This window comes from Varanus komodoensis, unplaced genomic scaffold, assembly GCF_004798865.1.
Source record: "Varanus komodoensis strain SLA01 unplaced genomic scaffold, ASM479886v1 scaffold12, whole genome shotgun sequence".
Classification (NCBI taxonomy): Eukaryota; Metazoa; Chordata; class Lepidosauria; order Squamata; family Varanidae; genus Varanus; species Varanus komodoensis.
In genome coordinates this window covers 21,325,168-21,348,299 of record NW_025335349.1, presented here as the reverse complement: position 1 = coordinate 21,348,299, position 23,132 = coordinate 21,325,168, and the positions used below count along the sequence as shown (strand labels likewise).

Below are 23,132 nucleotides of genomic sequence, written 5' to 3'. Positions count from 1 at the left end.
CCCTGGAGAAGACCATCATTCTGGCTACAGTTGAAGGCAGAAGAAGGGGAAGGCCAGCCATGAGATGGATCAGTTCCGTAAAGGAAACCACAGCCTGGGGTTAACTGGAGCTGTCAAGAACAGGACAATTTGGAGGGCATTCATTCATAGGGTCACCATAACTTGGAGTTGACTTGAGAACAAATAAGAACAACTGAAAGCGGAATGTGATTGTAAACTCCTGGTATCCACCCCACAGCCTTCCCAAGCGTTTGTGTTAGCTTCTGAGCTGGCATCAAGGGAAAGCATGTCCAAGAAGGGCCCCCAAACCTCCTGGACTTGCTCCTGTTCTTCACAACTGCAGCCCACTTTTTTCTCTGCTTCTTGCTTCAGCCTGAGCAGCAGCAGTGGTGAGGAGGAGGACCAGGGAATGCCTTTGCCTGCTTGCTCACTGGCTTTTTGCCTGTTTAGCAAGCAAGTGATAATTATGAGGGGAAAGAGTAGAAGGAGCAGGAGGTAACAATGCTGATAAGAAGAAAGACTCAGGAAAAGAAAAGGCCCCATGTGTTTGTCTTGCCCAAGGTCCTGCAAAAAGCTATCTACTGCTCTAGTAGATAAAGGCTAAATATAGTCAGTTCTATATATCTTTTCATGGATTTGGTACAGGCCTTTGCACCAGCACTCCAATCAGCTGTCAACCAAACTGCCTTAACACTACAGTCAATAACATTACTCATTTCTTTTGTATCTACTTCGCTTTAGAGTTCTGTTCTGAGGGTGGGTCGGATCACCTTTGGTGGAAACTCAGAGCCTAGTAGGGGCTGCAGAGGAACTTCATTAAAGTTAGTGGCCTTCCTTGCCTTGTGCCTACCCCGGCCTTCAATACCCTTCCTTCTGCCCTCCACTCATGTCTCCTTGCAAAGTCATCATGAGTCCTCTGGAATCTTGGGTTGTGGGCCTCCTCCAGCTAATAATAGATAACCTGGCCCTAGCCCACAGCAGGATCCAGCCTGTTTTTCATAGCCTACAGTGCCACCAAGTGGTGACTACTCCTTAAGGTGGGTCAGTTTTACTTTCAGCATGTAGCGTATGGGAGAACTGACGTTGAGAGAGCGGGAGTTGCCCAGTTAAGGCCATCTAGTCACTTATGCCTGAGGCTGAATGCGGACTGGGTGTGTCCTGATTGGTAGCTCAGCCCTGTAGCCAGTCCAGCAACTGGTGCATCGACTGGTAATCTCACACTGGCACCAAGTGCTGAATATCGCACTGGTCTTTCTGTGGCTTTCTCATCTGCCATTCATGTATGGGTCGTATGAGGAGAATTCTTTGAGGTGATAAGCCACAGAGGGGAGTCACCCTAGCCTGTTATCTCCCCTCCTCTCTGAGCTTTGCTTCTCCCACCCAGATCAACAAAGCATTTCAGCAATGGTCCTGAAGGATGGCCTCTCTTAAAGGGTGATAACAACACATTTTAGTTGTTGCTGCTGTTGTTGTTATTCCATTTCACATTTTCCAGAACTAAATGCACATTCCAGAACTGAGCTGTGGTCCCTTTTAATAAATAAACACACACATGCTCCCTTGTTCTTTTATTTATTCACTTGTTTGTTTGCTAGCTTGGAAACTTTCTCCATAATTTTTTCTATTTGTTTGACATCATGGGCAAAAATGACTGAAAATTGACTCTGTTACATTAAATGTCCTCATCTGATGGAAAGCAGTGCAGGAGTGTCATGTGCAACTGCTAATTTTTGCAATGAAGCATAAGTATAAAGAAAGTAAGACTGGGATGTTCACCGGCTATCACTTCGGCATTTGTAGCCTTACGCAGCAATTTCAGGAGCTGTGGAGGGAGGGGGAGAGGGGAGGCTGGGAAACATCAGTGCATTTAAACAAAATGTTATTTTGCGCCTTCTGAAAGTAAATGTTCTGGGCTGAACAGTTTCCAGAGACCGAGGATGGCACTCGTCTCTGCCATAATGTCTCTGGAAGACTTGTGCCAAACGCTTCATTCAAGGCTCTGCTTCCAAAGCATTTTGACAGATGGAAACAGACAGCCTTTGAAGATCAAGAGGCCCGAGTGTCTCAAAATTCCAATTCATAAAGGAGAGCCCTGTTTTTCTCCCTCTCCTTGAGAACATACTTGCAGGTCAGGTAATTATCCTGTTTCTGAAGAATGTTACTGAATTGTTCTGCCGCTGCAGTCCGATTGAGGAAAGAATAGAAAAGTTGTGCTAGGAAACAAAGGAACAAGGATGTTTGAGGAGTCACCACATCTGGCAAAGTTTGAAACTGAAGATGCTTTAGCTTGACAGCTTAGATGGCAAATTAGGCTTCATTTTCTTCACATGCTTCTGCTAACTTCTTGGGGAAAGCAATGATCCATTTACTTCTGCTGTGTAATATCAAGAGAGGCAAAAGGAGGTTGTGTGGAGAGTTGTAGTTCAGGGTACCAGCCAGCACCCTTTTTCTGGGTACTCCATTGCCTCTCTTTCCTACAAAATGTATACCATGGTTGTGTGAGTGTTCATGCACAGTCCTCACTGGGATGTTTTGGGCAGGAGGGTTTGTCCTTTACGTTATTCTCCCCCCCCCCCCAAAACACACACACACACACACACACACACACACACATGGTTTACACTTTTCCAAATCTTGTGGCTACCACAAGCTTTCTGACAGCTCATTCTTTTCAATTGGTGGTGCCATTTTGGTTAGAAACCAAAATGACTGGTTTCTGTTTAAGTAATAGATTTATCCTAACCTATCAATTACACTTAGATCTTACCTTTTTCCCTCTGGGGAACCCTGAGTGGCTTCCATGATCCTTCCCAACTCCATGTTACCTTCAGAACCGGTAAGGTAGGTTTAGTCTGAGAGTCAGAATCCTATGCAAAGGCACCAGTGAGCTTCATGACTGAGTGGAGATGTAAAATTCAAGTGTCTCCACTCCTAGTCCAACTCTGTAACCACTATCCCATGCTGTTTCCTGGGCATCACAGCCCTCTAGACTATATAAAATACTGTGCTTGTTGGAATACTCCAACAGATGCATACACACATACATTAAACTCTGACATCCATCTATTTAACATCCTGTGTCAGCATAGACCATGGATATGAATGAAACATATTGTGCATATTGTGGGAATAAATTGAAGGCATCTAGGTAAAAAAAAAAGCTTTATAATACAGGAGAGGCAACTCTTGCAAAACATCCAATTGAGAGAAATTTCTTCCAGTCTAATTTATATTCTCTTTGTGTAGGAATCTATAGGGGCGAGGCAGATGTTGTTAGACCCAACCTCCATGATCTCTGAGCATTGCCCATGCCAGCTGGGGCTGATGGGTGTCAGAGTCTAGCAGTATTTGGAGGGCTATGAGTTCAGCCAGTAATCATACAGTACATACAAGAGGAAGGACACAGTGAGGTTTTGATCTTGGTTACAGTGGCGAACAAAATGTTCATGACCAGCCTTGGTTTGGAGGGTGTTTGCATGGATTTGTTAGAGAGCTCTGTCAACCTTTCTCATCAAGGGTTGTGGTGGATACAGACATGTTTGGCTTCAGTTCAGACCCTGCCTTGTTATTTAGCAACATTCTTCAAATCTATGAAGGGCAAACCAGGCAGCTGGGAGGGTTGTATGTTCTCCTGAAGTTGACATTCTAGATCTGTTCCGCCAATTTATTTATGAAATAAATAACCAGTAGCAACTTTATATTTTGTGAAGACAGTGGAGCCCAAAAAGGATGATTTGGTAGATAGAATGGTAGGGTGGGAGTGCACCACCTATTGGCAAAAGTGTACAATAGCAGAGCTATATATAAGGACTATGAAATTCTTCTGTGCTGCCCAGTTGGACAGGCATCTCCTGGACAGAATGTTTACAAACAACCTGCAGCCTGAAGTTATCTGAGGCAATCCATCTTTCTGCTGCAAAATAACTGGCAACTGAGCCTTGTCCTTTTAGAACAGAGCATCCCATTGTGCCTATGCAGTTGTAATAAATAATTCTAGGCCAACCAAATCTGTTAGTTTCTCCTAAAGAAACATAATTATTTTTAAATGACAAACTGGACGCTTTGTTGATAAATGTTTCATATCCTGGCTGCTATGCCTGAATAACTTGTGTAAATAATGTATTAGTTCACAAATGGACTTAGCACATTCTAGCACATGCTGCCCAGCACGAAATGAATGCTAAAAGGAAAGCAGTTTGATCCTGGGAGGTGCAGAAGGAAGTCATCAGGGAGAGAGAAGTCATCTTGCAGCATATCACCAACCCAATGTGATCAAACAGCTTCAAAATTCAGTTTGTGTGTGTGTTTTTGTGTAAAACACAATTAATATAAATATTTTTATGCCCTGCATGTATAATTGAAAGGACTTTTCACACAACCACCACCATCATCATCACACAGAAATCAAATTCTGCTTTATATCTTGCAGTATGTTGCATACTCTGTTATAGACAAGTTTAAGCAAGGCAAGACAGATTCCTATGACCTAAAGCATAACCAGTCTAGAAAGCCACCGCAATCCTCAAAAAGGGAATGTCATCCCAAGAATAAAGGACAAGAAAAGGCAAGACATCCACCTGCCAGTTTATTCAGTAAAACTAGGTTTAAAAGGCAGCAAGAGGACAGACAAGTATCTTGTGTGTTTGACAGCTGTCCTTCTGCACCATGCCTCTTCTGTTGCTGGTTCCCTTAAGCAGCTGTGGTGCCCTTGATTTCTTGCCCAATGCATGGTCTTTCAAGCCAAAGTGATCTAGCTTGATCCATTCAAATGCCACTGAAGGCTGCAGGCAGGTGAGGATCTCTGCCTGCTCCAGGGACCACAGCCAGCCATCAGGGCTGCATTGCACCTGAGTTTGTAAGAAATATTAGCTGCCACCCCTAGCTGGTACTGCTCATATTGCAAATACAAGACAGCATGTGGTGGATCATTGCCATCATTAGGAGCATATCACAGTTGCTGTCAGATGTGAGATAAAAAATAGAATATGGGAACAGGAAATGTTTTAGTGGATTGACAGGTGGGACAAAAACAAGAGTTTCCAGAAAAAAAATGGTGGAAGGAAGAGGGAGAATCATCTCCATTGCTGACTGCCATTAAGAGCAAGATAATATGCAAAAATAATAATAATTTGATTCTAGGCTGAATAGAATTTTCAGGGGTCCTTCCACCTTGGAAGTCACTGGCATCTCTCCCATCCTAAGAAATCACCAGTGAATATACAAGTAGGGAAACTAGGTCTGGATTCAGTGCAGGTGTCTGTGTGCCTCACTACAGATAATAAATGTAATAGCGCTGCCACTTGGCTGCAGAGGGGAGAGGTGTGGCATGGCCCGAGAGGCCTGGGCTAAGCCGTCATTTACCCACACTCTCTTACATGGGGAGGCACAAAGGAGATGACTTTCTTGCCAGATGGATGGCAGCTACATACCAACCATCTATCCACGTTTGTGACAGAAGAGAAAAAACTGGTTCTTAACTTCCAGCCTGGTCAGGACACAACAGGATGAGAGCTATCCCCTCCCCTCGTCATTTTTTGCTATAAGTATCAGTTTTCGACCCAAAGGCCTATTCAAATAGTCCACTTCTTTGACCAGTTAATAGTCTGAAAAGGAAAGTGGAGAGTCATAAGCTGTGTTTTCTTCCATTGACCAATGCCACTTGGAAGGCCTGGCCTAAAACATTGGCCCTTCAGCAAGAAATCTCTCCTTTAATGTGGCAAATGAGTACCGGTTTTAGATTCCATGACCTCTTCCCTTGGAAGTAAGCCTTGAAGTGTTTGGCAGATCTGTAATGTGCCTACGAAAGACATGCTACATAGATTTATATGAAATAGAGCTCGTCCCTTCACTGAAGATGCCTCTGTCCTGTGAAATCATTAAAACATATTTCACTAAGTAGAACTGTGTTTGACTTTAATGGCCTCTGTATCAGAGTATTTTTATGTAGAGCATAGCACTGCATGGTGAGCAGCTAAGCAGCCATTAGTGGCAGTAAATGTGATTTAAGATACCTCCGTTTGTACCCATCTGCACAGAGACTTGATAGCCCTGGTGTTGGAGCTGTGCTTCTTCTCCTTTTCCTTCTTCAAACTGGTCTTTTGCAGGATGGAAGGGGTCAGCACTGACCCATCGAACATGCCTAGAACTAGATGAAACACTCGTAGCATGCATTAGACAACACTTTGTGCTGTATCATGATTATTTCTGTGTAAGCAAAATGTAACTGAAGGCCATGGCTTGCTCTACTCTTAGACTGAGCTGGCTACCACAAGAAGTAAATCCTGGGAGTGGGGGGTGCAGCTTTTCCTATACCCACTAAGCTGTCCTTAGATATGCAGGATTAGGGTGTTGGGAGCACTTCTCTCCTCTTTCCCCTTTCCAAAAGATCAAGCTTAAAGCCTTCTAAAATGCAGTCCTTTACTGATCTAGGCTGGCCTATTGGACCTGGCTTTTCAGTACAGACTAAGCAATATATATTAAAGTTTTTAATACATAGCATCTATCAAAGTAGTATTCTCTCTGATGGGTGGGGTTAGTTCTTGCCTATCTCAGGAATTGATTCCAAACCTTCTCTCCCTCCTTCTTTCTCATCTGAAGGGAGCTGGCTGCACCCTCAGGGAGGTCTGTGCTGCTTGTGGACCAGACTGTAGGAATGAAGTATATTACTTAATTGGCCAATCTGTTTGGTTTGATGACACACTACTGAACTAATGAACTCGTGCACACACCCTTCTTGTTCTACAGAGTCTTCCCCCAAACCAGAGGCAGTCTGGTTCTCACCAGCTGCTTGGCTAATTTTGCTCATTAACCTTGGCATTCCAGTCATGCTTTCCAGCTTCTCCTCTTTGCTTCTAGCTCACCTTCATAACCAGAGCTTTCTAGCTTGGAATGCTGCACTTTCAGGGCTCAATGAGACTGTAGATGAGAAGGATCTTGGAGTTGTTGTAGATCACAAGCTCAATATGAGCCAACAGTGTGATGTGACTGAAGAAGAGCAAATGATATTTTGGGCTGCATTAAAAGAAGTATCACTTCCAAAACACTTGAAGTACTAGTTCCCATTTATTCAGCACTGGCCTCATCTGGAATACTGTGTTCCGTTCTGGGCACCACAGTTCAAGAAAGATGCAGACAGGCTGGAAAAGGTTCAGAGGAGGGCAACAAATATGATCCAGGAACTGGAAACAAAGCCTTATGAGAAGATGCTGAGATAACTAAGAATGTTCAGCCTTGAGAAGAGAAGATTGCGAGGTGATATGATAGCACTCTATAAGTACTTGAAAGGCTGTCACAAAGTGGAAGGTCAGGATCTCTTCTTGGTCACACAAGAGTGCAGGACACAGAATAATGGGCTCAAGTTACAGGAAGCCAGAATCCAACTAGATATCAAGAAATAATTCCTGGCTGTTAGAGCAGTATGCCAATGGAACACATTATTATGGGAGGTGGTGGGATCTCCCAAATTAGAGGCATTCAAGATGCAACTGGTCAGCCATCTGAGAGAGAAGGTGTAACTGGGAATCCACTAGCAGGGTGTTGGACCTGATGGTCTTCTACTCCCTTCCAACTCTACTATTCTATAATTCTATAAGTGAGTCCAGACCCTACAGTTCTTTCATCACCAGTGTTGAAGTAAGTGTTGTGAGGCTGAGGCACTCCTTCCCAACGAAGCCGACCAATCAAACAGTTGAAGCTAAAGTCCTTTATTCAATGAAACGGTGAAGATACATTAACAGGAGACGACGACAATGACGACGACGGTGAAGTTGTCCTCTCTTTCTGAGAGGGATCAGATTACAAGATGCTTTTGACTCGCCTGGGCTGCCCCTCAATGGACGGATCCGACAAACTTCTCTCCCTCAGTCTTTCTAACTCCCTTGTCTCCAATTGCCCTAGTCTGCACATGCGTCTGTGAGAGCGCGCATCTTCCAACCCCCTGCTGGGATAATGCCAACTCCTGCATTCCCATGGCCTTTATCTTCAGGCTCCCCAACCGTTCTGCCCTCTGACTGAGTTCAGTTGCTCCTTGAATCCTGCTCCCATCTGCGTCTTCTCTTTGAAGAGCTTCATCAGGGAGTGGGGGGAGGAAGGCGTTTGTACAACTGGCACCAGATACACATCTTCCTGCACCGAATCCTGGGAAGCCTCCTTCTCCCCTTCGTGCGCCAAAGTCTCCTCTGAGTCAGCGCACACGACACTAAGATTCCACTGGCCTGTAGACCAATACATGGAATGGCAGGGATGCGGCTGCACTTTGTGTCTTCTGAGGTGGCAAAGTATCTTCAGCTGACCTTCTTTTTGGAAGCCATCCAACAATCCCTCATGTATTCAGCATTAGATACCATCCTTGCTTAAGCAACTGACAAAACCTTCACTTATAGCTCTTTGACTGTATCCTAAGTCAGCTTTTATGTTTTCTGAGGTATAGAATTCTGAGGAACTTGGTATCCAGTCTGGTGTGTGTGTGTGTGTGTGTGTGTGTGTGTGTGCGCGCGCGCGCGGGGGGCGGGGGTGCACTCAGCTTTTGCAGCCATCAGAGGAACTGGTCTCTTCCTCTCGCCCCGTATTTCTGACTTTATGTATACAGCATTTGGCTCACCTGTGTAGTCTTTGGTGGTTTGTGTACCCTCCAAAGAGGCACGTCTGCCAGTGTTTCCATGCATGCTAACCGTCTGCTTCCATCTTAGCCTTTCTTGGTTACCACAGCAAGGATCCCATGGCTGACCGATCCAAAGTTAATGAACCAGGCTGAATGAGATACTCTCATGGCTGCCTCTCGGCACTTGGCATGAAAATCCTTTTTATGTTGGTTTCAAGGTCGTCAGATATCATTATAACTGAGTATTAAAAATTTCAAAGAAAGGAGGCAGTGTGTTTGATTTATAGAATAATTATCTTGCTTTAGCTCTAACTTGGCTTTGGCAATGGTTCTGCAAGCACTCGAAAATTAAATCCATTTTTTATGGCACTACAAGGTATTATCTCACAGCAAATGATAATTAAACACCTGTGAAATCAATTAGCCCTTTAAGCAGGAAGAAAAAAAAAGTTTTCCAATTATGTGTTTGTGCCTTCCAAACTTTTTCCCTCTAATTTGGAAATCTAGCGCTCAGGTAGAATTTGAAAGAAACTGGAAATTCCTACCAGCAGTTCCAGGCCTGGATGGCGTAAGGCTGTCCCTAAATGACACCAAACCTTAATCCAGGGACACAACAGTTAATGTCTGTGGCTCCTCTCCAAATGGGTTGCATTAGAGCTCCGTGTATACAATTCTCTCTCTCTACCACGCAGCCGAGCTGTTGGGTTTCCTACAAAAACTGTTACTCACTTTGTGCCTCAGATGCCAAGTTTTACTTGACAGCTTATTTAAAAGCCAAGATACCTTAATGGAAAGCAGCCAACAAGACATACTGTGGGACAGAACTGAAGATTTTTGCTGGGTGCTCTCTCACTCTCCAGTAGTTCAGAACTGTTGGTATTAAGTATTCATGCTCCGCAAACTGCGTGATTGGTTAACAGCTGAAACTTAATATACTGGAAAAAAGTAAGGATGAACTCGTCCATTTTGCCCTGCAGTATCATGTGTGTTTAATAACTTAGCTGTTGCAACACTTTAACTGATCCAGATGCTCTCTTTGGGAAGAGAATATGTGCCTATGGAGTTTGCAGATTTAGGAATGGAGCACTGAAAAGTCCTGGGGCGTTGCCCTGGCAGCTTTTGGCTCGGCAAAATGTGGGACAGGGAATATGGGGAGGGGGGAAAACCCTTTCTAGTCTGGGTTAGCAGGATGTTTTCCGACTGCCACAGCAGGCAGCTGGCTGGCAGAGGTAAGTTGCTCCATTTGACCAATGACTGGTATAAAAACAGTGCTTCGGAACTGAGCGCCTCCTTCCTGGCCTTGACTTTTCTATTCTGATGCATCTTAGAAAATTAAAGGTGGTGATTACAGTTTCCAGGAGAGCACCCAGGGCAATGATCTAACTTGGTAGTTTGTGTTCTGGGCAGCTCTCAATGGAAAAAAAAAACCCATTAATGATGCACAAGTGTCCTGGAAATTTGCTTGCCCAGCATTACTGATTTTTAATACACCATAAACCCCAGGAGAACATCAAATATCTTCTGAGTCTCACTCTTTGTACAGTAAGTTCCAGTGGGCAGAAAATAGGTTGGAAACTGCTGGCAGATGTTTGGATGGCTTGCAAGTAGATTGGCTGAATGACAACAGCCTTATGGCTTTTCCCACCTAAATTAGGCTGCTGAAATGGAGAGCTAACCAGGTGTGAGTCTTAGTGCAAACTGTATGCTGAGTTCAATTTTGACACTGAAAACTCCATAGACTCAGAATGTGCTCAGAGGAATGTGGTTGTTTCTGTGTGTGTGTCTTTGCACGGAGCTGTAGTTGGTGGATCCTCAGGCTGTATTAAAAATCAGGGTAGATACACCTGTCCTTGCACAGACGAGCCAAGAGTCCATGTGTGCACTCTGACTCCATCAGTCATCGTCAATATGCCTAGGTATATTGGCAGACAGTGGAGAAAGTATTCCCTGAAGATAGTAAGATTTTGAAAACTTCTGGTTGGTCTTTACTTCATAACTCACAGCCCAGTTTCCTTTTAATTGTGTATGTGTGTGGGTTAAAGAGAAGGATACAACTTGACAAAGTCTGAGAGGGTCCCCTTTTGCGGGCTGGATTTTAAAATAGGCATTACATACTGGAGCAGGGTTAGGTGTACCTAGGAGCTCTTGAGGGGACAAAAGGTTAAGGAAGCCGTGTTTTGCAAGTGGACTTCTGATCATGCCACATTGGCTCCAAGCCCACATCAGCAAATTTTGCAGACTACTTATCTAGGTCACTAGAGTATTCATACATCTGTTCACTAGCCAACTAGCTGTAGTATAGGGATTTCAGGTTTATTTTCTGGAGTCCAAAGCTCACCAGAAATAATGAGACACATTCATGGAACCAGCTGGACTTGTTCACCATGTAGTCCCTGGCTTTTAGAGCAACATGCAAAAGCTCGAATTAGCAGGGGGCTGAGCTGCAGTAATTATTAGCAAAAATGGTTCCCAGGGTAGACTGTAGTCTCTTCAATGCAGTGGCAAGGGGAAATCCTTAAACACTAGGGAAGCATGCGAGGGATGGCTAATTAAATGGTGCAGAACCCTTGCTGTCTACTTCTGCTAGCTGGAATAATGGGGAATGGGGAATTCAAAGCAGCTGGCTAATGCAAGCGATGACTGACAGGGCTGAAGCTTTTTTTAAAAAGCAGCGCGTTGGATTGAGAAGTTGAAATTACAGGAACATTGTGCATTCTCATAATTGCCAACACAGCACTTTGGTGTTTACACCTGCATGATAGATGAGGTCGTGCATGTTTTCTCAGCTATGGGTGGTAGAAAGGAGGGATATTTCAATTAAAGTGTGAATAAATTAGAATTGATTACAAATAGGGCCATTTGTTTATACTGCCTAAAATGGTATTAGCTGAAAGCATGCGCCACTTAATCATTGTGGAAAGGAGCCTGAAAGCTAATAAAATGTGTGACAGATCTTGGTGGAATTATGGGATTGTGGGGGGGAGACTTGCATCCATCGACCCGGCGGCAAGAACATACTTGCTAATAAAATTTCTTGAAGATATGGCCTGGGGGGCACATTCTGCGGGAAAATGACCCTAATAAATTGTTCCAACAGATAGGGGTGGATTAACCCATCAATTTTGGTTTCTCTTGAGTTTCTCCTTTAACAATTGTAAATTTAGTTGGAGAAGTTTTAGAATTATTTAATGTTCCCATGAGAATCCTTATACATTCTTGCATGCGTTTCCCCTTTTCATGCATGTTTGCCTAATATGCACCTTTTTTCTGACAGTTTTCCTGCTATAATCCACTTTAAATGCTACTTTCATTCATGTGGGCATTTTTGTGAACATATTTTCCAAATGTGAACATTTTGTACACATTTTTAATTGGAAAATTCCCTAATAAACTGTGGAGAAGTATGAATTTTGAAGGAGTTTCAGTTTGCATACTGGTTTGAAAGAACAAATTAAAGAGCCAAACTAATTTCTCCCTCATCCATAGAAGCAAATAGAGGTGAGACTGATGAAGCTTTCTTGAACAATAAAAGCCCAAAACAATGGCTTATCTTTCAGCATTTGAGAAAATGATGGATCATGTTGGGCCATTCACACACAGCCCAGTATTTGTGAGTCAGCCTCAAGCTTGCGTGTGTGTGTGTGTGTGTGTGTGTGTGTGTGTGTGTTGAGCAGGCCCTGCATATGTGATCCAGGCTCTATAAAAAGAACAGGTAGACTTCAAGACCAGACCTGCCCAAGGCTCGCTTACTGGGTTCCACATCAGTATGCGAGCTAAAAGTTCACTCCTGGAGACTGCTGTGTGCATGACCTCCATGGCAGGGAGATGTGAAGCCCTGCCCTGTAGAGAGCCAAAAGCCCCACACCCTCTGGTATGAACACAAATAATCTGAACCAAAACATATGAGTAGACCAACTCCCAGCACTCTTGACCATTGGCCATGATGGGAAATGAAGTCCAAAGCACCAGGAGAGCTCTCTTCTGCCCAGCCCTGAATTAGTGAAATGTTTAAACCAATATGCACCAAATATGAGTGAAAGCCAGTGTGGCAGAGTGGCTTTAGAGTAAGCAGGGACTTGGCGAATCCATATTCTAGTCCCCACCCAGCTACAAAACCCGCTTTGGGGCAGTCACTGGCTTACCTTACCTCACAAGCATGCTGTGAAGATAAAGTGGAGAGGAAAAGCAGGATTCCATGAGCCATCTTAGATTTTTTGGAAATAAAATGTATAGATATAGATGATATAATAAAGAACTGGAACTTCCCTCTTCCTCTCCAGCTGAGGGTGACTCCATCTACTTCTTCTCTTCTTCAACATGGGCTGCCTTCCATTTCTTCTGAGCTGCACTGCCCCTCTCTAGTGCTGCCTCCTTTTCCTCTCCAAATGGTCCTCTTCTCACCTGCCTTCTCCTCCCCACCCAAACTCAGCAGTCATTTTTAAAACATTCCCCTCCATTTCGCTTAGCTCACTCTTTCCACTTTGCCCAGTTCCCATTCCAAGATCTTTAAGAGGCAGGCATTACTTTAGCAATAAGTACCATGAAGCATGTGAAAACCAAAGCAAAACAAAAATCACCATGTGTTTAGCAAACAAACACTTGTTTTATTTATCCTGTTTAATTTTAATTGTGTAATCAGAGATGTGTAATAGGTGAAGGAGCAAACAAATCAATTTTAAGGAGGAGGAAAGAAAAGGACTTGGTAAATAATCACAGAACTGTCACTGTGCTTAGTTAACTTGGAAGTTGTGTTTGGGGGTGGGGGGGGGGAGATTGAATAGAACTAGGGAATCCAAGAACGATTAACCTTAAAGATATGGACTGCCCCATTGTAACTGGCATGCCAACCAAACTCCTGCTGCGTAGGGCAAAGAGGCCTTGGTTCAGTCCCTGTCTAATGCTGCCCAATTACATTATTTCTGGAGGCAGTGGGTTACTGCCTATTATTTAGGCTTATTTATGCTTGTCACAGCAAAGAGGTGACTACTTGCAACCAACAACTGTGCATTTGCTTATGTTGACTTAGCTTTTCTGCCCCAATAAAAATATTTCGCACCTTCTTGGTGTGGAGTATCATGTGCTCATCAAGTGGTCACAATGCTAGCGATACCCAATTTAATTTCTCTTTCTAACACAAGAGGTGTGGAAAAGTCAAACAAGGGGGAATGATTCTGCCAATAGAACTGATAACCTGAATCCTCCCAAGTGGTTCTGTTCCACTTTAAGTTCAACAGAGGGTGGGTGGGTGGGTGGGTTGTGTTCCTCTGTTGCCCAGTAGCTGAACTCTCTGTCAGGTTATGTTGTCCATTCAGGGAAAACATAAAAGTTCATCACAGATTTTGGTTCGGGTTCAGCATCATTCTGTAATCACAAGATGGTATGAGCTACCTACATGGCACAACAGGGAATGTTGTCCCTTACTGCTTCCTCAAAGGCAAAGAGAGCTGAGCTAAATTCACCAGCAGCTTACTAGGGGGTCTTTCCCCAAAACCTAGGGTCACCACAATAATTTTCTCCATTAAAAACCAGCACAAAATAACAGGTCACTAATTTGACTCCTCCAGTAATCACCTGTACGTTCCTAGTAAGTCCTTTCTCCTGTCTGGACAAGCATTGCACTATGTAAAGAACTCAAGCCACCACCAGCCAGTGGTCGCTGGACCAGTTTCCTATGTTCATCAATGCTTACCTGGCAAGTAATGCGCTCGCTCTCTCTCTCTCGCTCTCTCTCTCGCTCTCTCTCTCTCATACGATCCATTTCACACATTACATGGAGACTAGGAAAGGTACACAGCAAGCTGCAGCCAATCACAGCTCCAGAAAGGTGTGCCACTGTGTTTGCCATGTCCATGTGTTAATTTTGTAGGCATATACTGTGTGTGACACGGCCCTGAGATGTGCTGCACATTTCTGCTTGTTGTCAGCTATAAACTCCTCTTAGTTCCTGCCTCCGCTGTATAGTATTTGGGGATCTGAGATGTTCATATAGTCAATTTCTGTCTCTGTTGCAGCTAAAACAGAGCACTCCAGCATATAAATTACAGGTAATAGGGATATTTCAAAAATTGCTCGCCAATGTTTAGATTTTCCACGAGATATAATAGAGCTGAGATAGGTGGGAGCCTTTGAATCTTTCATCTAACAGACAAAACATCCCTGTCCAAATGGAACCTGTTAGATGCTTGTTATCCCACATGGCTAGCTTTCTCTGAGTGTCAGTGTTTTTTCCCATGTTAAGAGGCTGTGATTCAGATTCCTACAAAGGGACCTTGGTGCAAGGTTGACGTTTGCATAACTACTTTGCACATTCAACAGCTTTCTGCCAAGGCAAAGGGAGATGTGTCACAGCTCTTCTTTTGTGTTGGTTCCATTCCTAAAGCTAAATGTCTGCCTCTAGCTTTTGCTATCATTTGCTATGCTTCATGGTTCTCTGAAGCCTTCATCTGGGTGAAAACACATTTCTAGGCCAAAAGGCAGGACTGTGTTTCCTACCAGTGGCAGCTCTCCCTATATTCATGGTTGGAGGCATGAGATTCAGTGTCCTGGACTTTGGCTTGGAGGCCCAACCCCAGCTGTACCCTGCGCTGCAGTACATAGGATCTGGACAGCAGACTGAAAGGCCCACAAGTCATCTGGTCACGGTCTTCCCTGCCATCAAGAGTTTGCGATGTGTATTAGAATAACTTCTAAATGTGCTAAAAAAAAGAACAGCACATGTACATGGTATACACATTTCATGCATTTTTGTGAAAAGGACTTGTGAACTTGGTTCTGATCTTGATTGCAAATTTCTGGGCTATGTTTGTTGCCAGAGGCATGCTTAGGTCTGCCTGCTGGGCTCCTGTTTTAGACTTGGTTCCAGCTGATGGATCTCAACATTTCAGTAAAAAAGAAAGTGGACCTGAAATTGCCCATTCCTGCAGTACCAACTGAGGCAGGATGCAATCTGGATTCAGCCTGGGATATAATGTAACCTGGCAGTGACAATCGCCTTCCCTCCCCAACCCATGGAAGGCTCTCTTCAGCCCATCTCCAAAGTTGCTCTTACAGCCCAGGGTAGTTCTTTCTGCACTGCCCATGCGCATTGGAGTAGAGAACATTAAATTTATATTGGTAAGTCATTAGCAGAGCAATGCTATCGCCCCAGACATCAAACAGAGGGTAGCAGGGATTTTCAGAGTCCCAGTTCTGAGACTGGAAACTGGGATTCTGTTAGTAACATGTCCATTTGGGGGAAGGAGGAATGTCCCAATAGAAAAATTGAATGTTCCATTTTTTCTTTAGTAGTTCTAACTCACTTCCTTCTTCTGTTGCCTCTAAAACTGACTTCTTGGGGAACTTGTAAGTATCCAGAACACGAACTGGATTTTACATTTTTAGCATGTTAATAATGATGAGGGAATATAGGACCAGCATAGATAAGCCCTGAAGGAGAATCTATTTTGGGATGCATGTAAAACTTTTCTGTCATGAGGCATATGCTGAGAAGATAAAGCTTGGTGCATTGAAAAGGGAAGAACATTTCAGAGTAGCAGTTTTATAACACACTTTTTTTTTTACTTATTGTTGTGAACTGACCAGAGACCAGTTACTATTGGGCAATTAAATAAATATGTTTTCCTCTCATGAATGGTTCCATCCAGCTGTTAGTTTTTAAGGTGAAACTATTGTCCATTTTAATGACAGCAAAAATAAACTGTGGTTACTAATAGTTAGCTTTTTCCAGTGTTTATACTTTGCATTGCTTTGATTCATAATTGTAATGGTAGTCAGAGTATACATACACTGCTTATAAACCTGATGAAACAAGGTTGCACTGTGACTGTAATCTACAGCTGCATGGACACCTTTGTTCACCCTGCCTTGGTGGCAAAATTGCCAGCTTTTTTCTGCCACCCCCTTTTCCTGCACCTCTCACAGCCGTTCATGTGCATATATTAGCCAAGGGTGATGCAACTCTGTGCACCAAGATAAACATCAGCTTGTTGATTTCTCAAGATCAGGCTGCTATTAATAGTTCTAAGTAACAGAAAGAGAGATTTTCCTTGCTGGGTTTCTCTAGAATAATCTTAATCCATCTCATGCAAGTTTTACGCATTTGTTTAAGCAAAATTAGCATTCCTAATAAAGGGTCCTGTCATTGAAAATCAGCTCACTCCTGACTTTGCAGCCTCTGTGGGCATAAATGTAAAAATAGATCTGAACATATATTTCCTCCCCTGAACCCAAAAAGAAAAGCTTAAAAAACCCAGTGCCTTCAGGGTATGATTAAATGAGATTATTAGAGATGGGGAAATTTCTGTGCATGATTTTACTGTCAAAGCAGCACCTATTTGCAGCATTCAGAAATCCCAAGAGAAATAAGGTGTATGAGGAGCAATTGGGAGGGGTTGCAGAGAGAGAATGATATTTAATCTTGATTCTTTTCATCTCCAAAGCAGGAGCCTGGCAGGTTTAGAGCCATTTACAGGTTTGCCAAAAGCACAATTAGTTAATAACTGGCTTGAAACTGTTAGGAATTTGATGTGTGTTTTTGGTAAATGGTTCTGAAATGATGGATGGAATTGGAAAGAAAACAGTAGGGTCTAGCTGAATGCTTTAATTTTGAGGAACAGGGGTCAATGGTCATTTGTGCTTAATTGCCAAAACTGTTTTTTATGCTTCTGCAAGTCAGTCTTGCATCACAGCACCAGTGAACCTTCTGGTTTGCTCTTCCCCCACCCCGCTACCCAGTTTGATCCCTGATGGCCTACAGTTGCACAGTAAGACATGATCTAGCCATTTTTCTTCCTTTTCTAGTTGATCAAGGGGAATTAGTATTGGTGCCTGATTGCTCTTGGTGGACATTATTGCCTGTCCAATCTTCTTTTCCAAAGACAAGTACTGACACTTCTTTTGCACTGATAGATGAATAGAATTGGAAGCACGGGTCAGTTAATGGAGTTCATTGCATTAATTCATTAATCAGAGATTACAAATGTGGGTTTTAAAAGTAAAGAAATGCTCAAATCTTGATTGGATCCATTTCCTGCAAGAGCATTGCCAAAAAAATAAAGAGCGCTGTGTGTGTGTGTGTGTCAGCTTTGTTTAATCTAGGCATATGATTTAAGAGTCTTTTCCAAATTACAAATGATTTTGTTATGCTGTTTAGTCAAAGAAGCTGTGTGTGTAATATCAATATAAAACAGAATAATAGCGCTAACCTGTCCCAAAACAACTTACTATATGCAAACGAAATCTCAAGAATGGGAACAATGGCATACAGTTGCATCTTGGCATGGTCATACTTTGAATAGACCCATTGAAAGTAGTGGAACCAATTAGTTGTGACCAACTTGTGGGCCTGCTTTCAGTGGATCCAACCCACATTCTTTCCAGTGCTCTGGGTTCACAAAAACTGGAGGAATAATATAAATTCCAAAGAGAATGTTTTCTCTATTAAGTTTCCCTTCTAGCATACTGCTCTTCTCCAAGTACACTCATCTCAGCTCAGCTCAGCTCCTCTTCAACGAAGGTGTACTTCACTTTCATTAAGAGTGCTTAGTATGTCACCTGTACTAAGATGCTGTCAATTTCTCAAGTTTCTAATTGATTTATCATTTCAAAGGAAGACAATTGGCTATCAACTCAATCCTAAAACCTGCTGTGCCAAACACTTCAAAAGGAATATCGCAAGTCATACCATGCTGTATCACTAAAAAAGAATATGGGTCTATCAGAGCATTGAATATCCCAAATCTGCCCCATGGGCAGTATCCATTGCTGTGCTACTGCTAACATAAATGAAGTTGCACCAACATACGCGATCACAAGTGCAATGCACGTTGTGCTGGATACGGTCTACACTCGTGCAGTGTCATTCCTGTCAATGGTGGTGCGTATTAGATACTTCCCGCCGTAGGTTTTCATGCAGATCAACAGGACTCCAGCAAGAGTTTGCAAGTGCCCCCTGGAATTAACGGCTGTCCCCGAGCCATTATTTGCCCATTATCGCTAACTACTGGCAGTGTGGGTTCAGGCTGATGGGCATTGTATTCCAAAACATCTGAAGAGCATCTTTTGGCAGCTGGAACTACTGCTGCACTAGTGATCTTGGACCATCTGGCCCACAAAGTGGTGGAAAGCTTCCTGAATTTTTGAGAAGCACCGGGGAAAGGGTGTCAGCTCTCCATGTGGGCATCAGCTCTCCATGTGGGCAAGAGCAACACACACAAACCAGAGGGCTTGATGTGACTTGAAAATGGCCTTGCTGTGAAGTAGCCTGCATCACAAAAGCCCTGTCTAGCTCAAAAAGGGCTCCGATTAGAAAGCCTTTTGTTTAGAACTGCTAGAAAGAGGAAGGGGGAGAGGGATACTTACAGCTACTCTAGACCTTTGCACCGTAGGAGGACACAGCCTTCTACTCCTCTGTCTTGCTTCTCAGTGACAGCTGAGCATTGTAATGAGTTCTCTGCAGAAGGCGTTTTTGCCCACAAACCATGCCGTTTTCCTCCCTTGGTTATCTATCCCTGCATGTGCTCTGAATGTGGCTTCGGGATTCTCATCCATGCTTTTTTTCTTTTCTCACCATTTCTCTCCCCTACTGTTATGTCAGTTTTGCAGATGCAAGCTTGTCCAGGATGATTTTAACCAGATGTGCTATGCCAGATGTTTACATTTGCCTGCACAGTTATTTCAGAACTCTCTGTTAATTTATTATCTCCCCTTCCCCCTGTTTCTCTCTTGTTAGATATGATTATCGCGAAATGCTGCACAATGCCACTTTCTGTCTGGTCCCCCGTGGCCGGAGGCTTGGATCCTTCAGGTTCCTGGAGGCCCTACAGGTAAGATCAACATCTGACAAATACTTAGAACTCTTTAGCACTCCTGGCAGCTGGAATTCTGTTCTGTGTGATGTTCAGGCAGTTGAAGGCAGATTGGAGATTTCGTTTCCCTAATAGCCTGTAATCCTGCATTCATCCTTCAGGAGCAGTTAGCAGCTATTTTACAGGAAGCATTCGGGACCGAGAGTCCCTGCATAGATCAAAATGCTGTGCTATTTACACAGTGTGGGTTTCCCAGAACCAAAGTTCGGCAGAGTTAGCCTAACAAGAATGGTCAAACAGAACAGCAAGGGGAGAATCTATATTTCTTACAGAAATGCTGACTTTGGGCGAACTGTAAAGTTAGGAGGGAATAAATAATATGGCTTATTGTTTTAATTCACCTGAGACAAAATAGCCTATAAATTCTGCCTGGGTTTTCACCTTGCATACTAAATATGTTTCAAGTGATGATTTTGCTTGGTTGGAATTCTTCCAGATGGCAAGCTACAGGAAGGAGCATGTCCAGGGTTAAAATGACACAAAATAAAATTTAAAAATGAAGGGCATCTCTGCAACAGATGGGGCAAGGTTGGGAGGATTATATCTTGGTCATGGAACACCTGTGCTCAGCCCATCATCAATCCACCAGGATTATATGCAGCAGTGACTAGAAACTGCAGGCTCACATGTGCATGGCAAAGCTGAGATGGTGGAAAAATTAGCTGGTGAACATGGATAGCTCCTCCTTCTTCTCCAACCTGCTCATTTGTGCACCTTGGTGCCAAATCAGAAGTGCAGGCACTACCAGTGCAAAGTTAATTAATTAGATGGATTCGTTTTACTTACAATTTCTTTGTATTTAAATTATTGGTAGGGCATCTTTGTGGGTGGAATCCTGCTGAAAACACACAAAATGGGAAAGCTTGAACTATTGATGACAAACTTAATTGAGTGGAAACAGCTCAAGAAACTTACTTTATACTAGAAGATTGAATGAATGAATGATTTCTATTCCAACTGTAGCTGAAGTTCTCTGGGCAGTATACAATAAACTATAAAACAATAAAATACAATAAAGCATTAAAGATTAATTTAAAATAGTATAAAATACATTAAAAACAATGAAAGACAGTAAAAGGGCCCTCTTAACCCAGTGCCAAAAAGGTGGCAAATTTGGTGCCAGGTGGTTCTCACCAGGGAGGATGTTCCAAAGATGGGGGGGCCAACACAGAAGAGGCCCTTGTCCTAGTTGCCTCCCTCTGAGCCTCTCAAGTGGTTGGCACTTGTGGAAGGCCTTACAGGTTGAGCATAGTGTCCAGGTAGATCAGGGACCAAGAGCATTCAGACAACCAATGCAACTGGGCCAGAACCGGTCCTATATGTTCAGGTCCCAGTTATTAATTTAACAGCCACATTCTGAAGATGCATGCATATGAATAGCAATATACAGTACCAGACAAGGGGGGGACTATCATCAGTGAATGAGTAGCTGGTTCTCAGAATTTCTTTATTCAGAGATGTGTGGACTCAACTAGTTACATGATATTCTCAAAACAAGCAAAGAATCTAGTGGCAACTTAAAGGCTAACACAGTTCTTCCTGTATAAGCTTTAGTGGACACTGTCTACTTCGTCAGATTCATGCCTCAAATTACTGGGAGTGGGGCAGAAGAAGCGAACAGTCAAGCAGAAACTGAAAGGCAAAAAGTATACAGAGTGTAGATTACATTTATCATTGCGACTGACATTCAGGTTATTGGATAGCCATGTGTTGCAAGCTGCCCAGGGAGCTTTGGTTATTGGATGTGATAGAAATAAAATTAGTAGTAGTAGTATACGCTTCACTGCAGTGGTGAGTCAACTGACATATGCAGTATTTAAAAAAAAAGACTGGCTGGCTTTATGTGAAGCACAGGTAATAGTTGATATTCTTGCTGTATATAATTTTGTTGTAGCTGATATCACCATCTTTGTCATCCCTTTGTTCAAGAGTGACCACTTTAACATTGATAGAGTGACCTGGGAAACAGAAGAAATTTCAGCTTCCTGGTCACTGTCAGTAAGCACACTCCTCTGGAAGGAGATTCTGGTTTACTCAAGACTTGCGCATAGATTTTGGTTCAGAACTTACATTGGATCCCCTTGCGCATGAGATGGGCAGGACTTCACAGGTAAAAGGGGCTATGCGGCTGATGTCACAGGGCTTCCCGGCCCTACTTCCTGACACCCCAGCACTGCTGAGGGCTTCCAAATCATGAGAAGGCCTGTGCACATAAGCCACTGGGCACATATGCCCACAGTCAGCATACGGATGTGAACTGGAGGGTGCAGGGATCCATGCAGTTCTGAGACTTGGATCGGCACCCCAGGCCCATGGCCTTCCCATGTGGGGAGTCTGCTTAAGGGCTGCAGAGGTATGTCTGGACATATGAGTGACCAAGGTGTGAGCCATGTATTACATTTCGTGATTGAGCTTTATTTCCTCTTTCCTATAAGGAGTTTTGGTGACCATACTTAGCTGCATTCCCTTTTAGCTTCCCAACAGCCCAATAAGGAGGTTAGGCTGAAAAACACTGAAACACCTCATATATGTGGCTGACTAGAGGACCCCTGGAACTACAATGAGTCCCTCTATCCACTGATCCACATATCAGACGTGTCCTCAAGAGCTTAGCTGACAAACCACAGACTTATCCGGATTTGTGACTGTGAACTGCTGTTGCTGCTATTATTTTTATTTTTTTGAGCCACTTCACCTGTCTTCCTCTTTCAAGGAACCCTCTGGAGCCCTTGCTAACAGGAACACAACCCTGTGGTCACAAGGCAGTTTTTAGACAGCTGCAGGATTTCTCATAGGCCCAACCATTAAGTTGGAGAATTGTCCCAACTTCATTGTTAGGTTTCCACATGCCCCCCTTCACTTTGAACATAGATTGAACAGAAAGGAAGATGAGGTTTAGGGTGCAGGGAGCAGAGGAGACTGCTGCTAAGAAAATACAGGGAAACCTGACCGTATTTCAGCCTTCATCCCTCCCTTGCTGAGGCACCCCACCCCTAAGACCACCAAAATCACCCATCTAAGTGTTTTTCAAAGCAGGTTAGAGGCCGCCTTTGCCTCTGTGTTCCTCCATCCCTGCATAGGATGCCCATAATCTTCTGTGTTTGAAAGGCTATCCTAACAGGTGTATGAAAGGAGCCAGCTTTAATCCGTCCGATGGGCTAGGATGATTTTTTTCCTTTAAAAAAATCTGTGACCACTCGAATTCTTCTTGGTGTCCTCACCCACCTTTTACAGAGAATGAGCAAAGGTAAGTCTTCTGCTGTTGCCTGAATATGTGAACCTTCTGACATCAGACCCAGGAAATTCAATATTTTTCAGCGTTGTTTTTGAGTATTTACACCAAGTTCAATTTCTGCAAAATACAGCTGGGATCTTGTTGCTGTAGACCTTGAAGTAGCAATTGCGCAACTTGCTGTTGCTTCTTTTCCCTGATTCTGATGGATTTCCGTGCAGGCCGCCTGTGTTCCTGTGATGCTCAGCAATGGCTGGGAGTTGCCGTTCTCCGAAGTGATTGATTGGAATCAAGCTGCCATCATAGGGGATGAGAGATTGTTATTACAGGTAAGCTGGTGGAGGGGGGAAGACTAGGGCTTTTGTCAGATGGGTTGACAACAGCAGCCTTCCTCTACACTTCCAGGAAAGATGTATCCAAAAGGTCATGGCTATAA

General features: G+C 43.4%; 1 protein-coding gene across 1 annotated transcript in view; it reads left to right on the top strand.

Moving 5' to 3' along the window:
* The window catches only part of EXT1 (exostosin glycosyltransferase 1), a 252,616-nt gene that overhangs the window by 194,956 nt on the left and 34,528 nt on the right, over positions 1–23,132 (top strand). The window contains exons 2-3 of the mRNA XM_044421813.1: positions 19,329–19,422; positions 22,918–23,025. Of these exons, the coding sequence (XP_044277748.1) occupies positions 19,329–19,422; positions 22,918–23,025 (202 nt within the window). The remainder of the gene's footprint in view (positions 1–19,328; positions 19,423–22,917; positions 23,026–23,132) is intronic.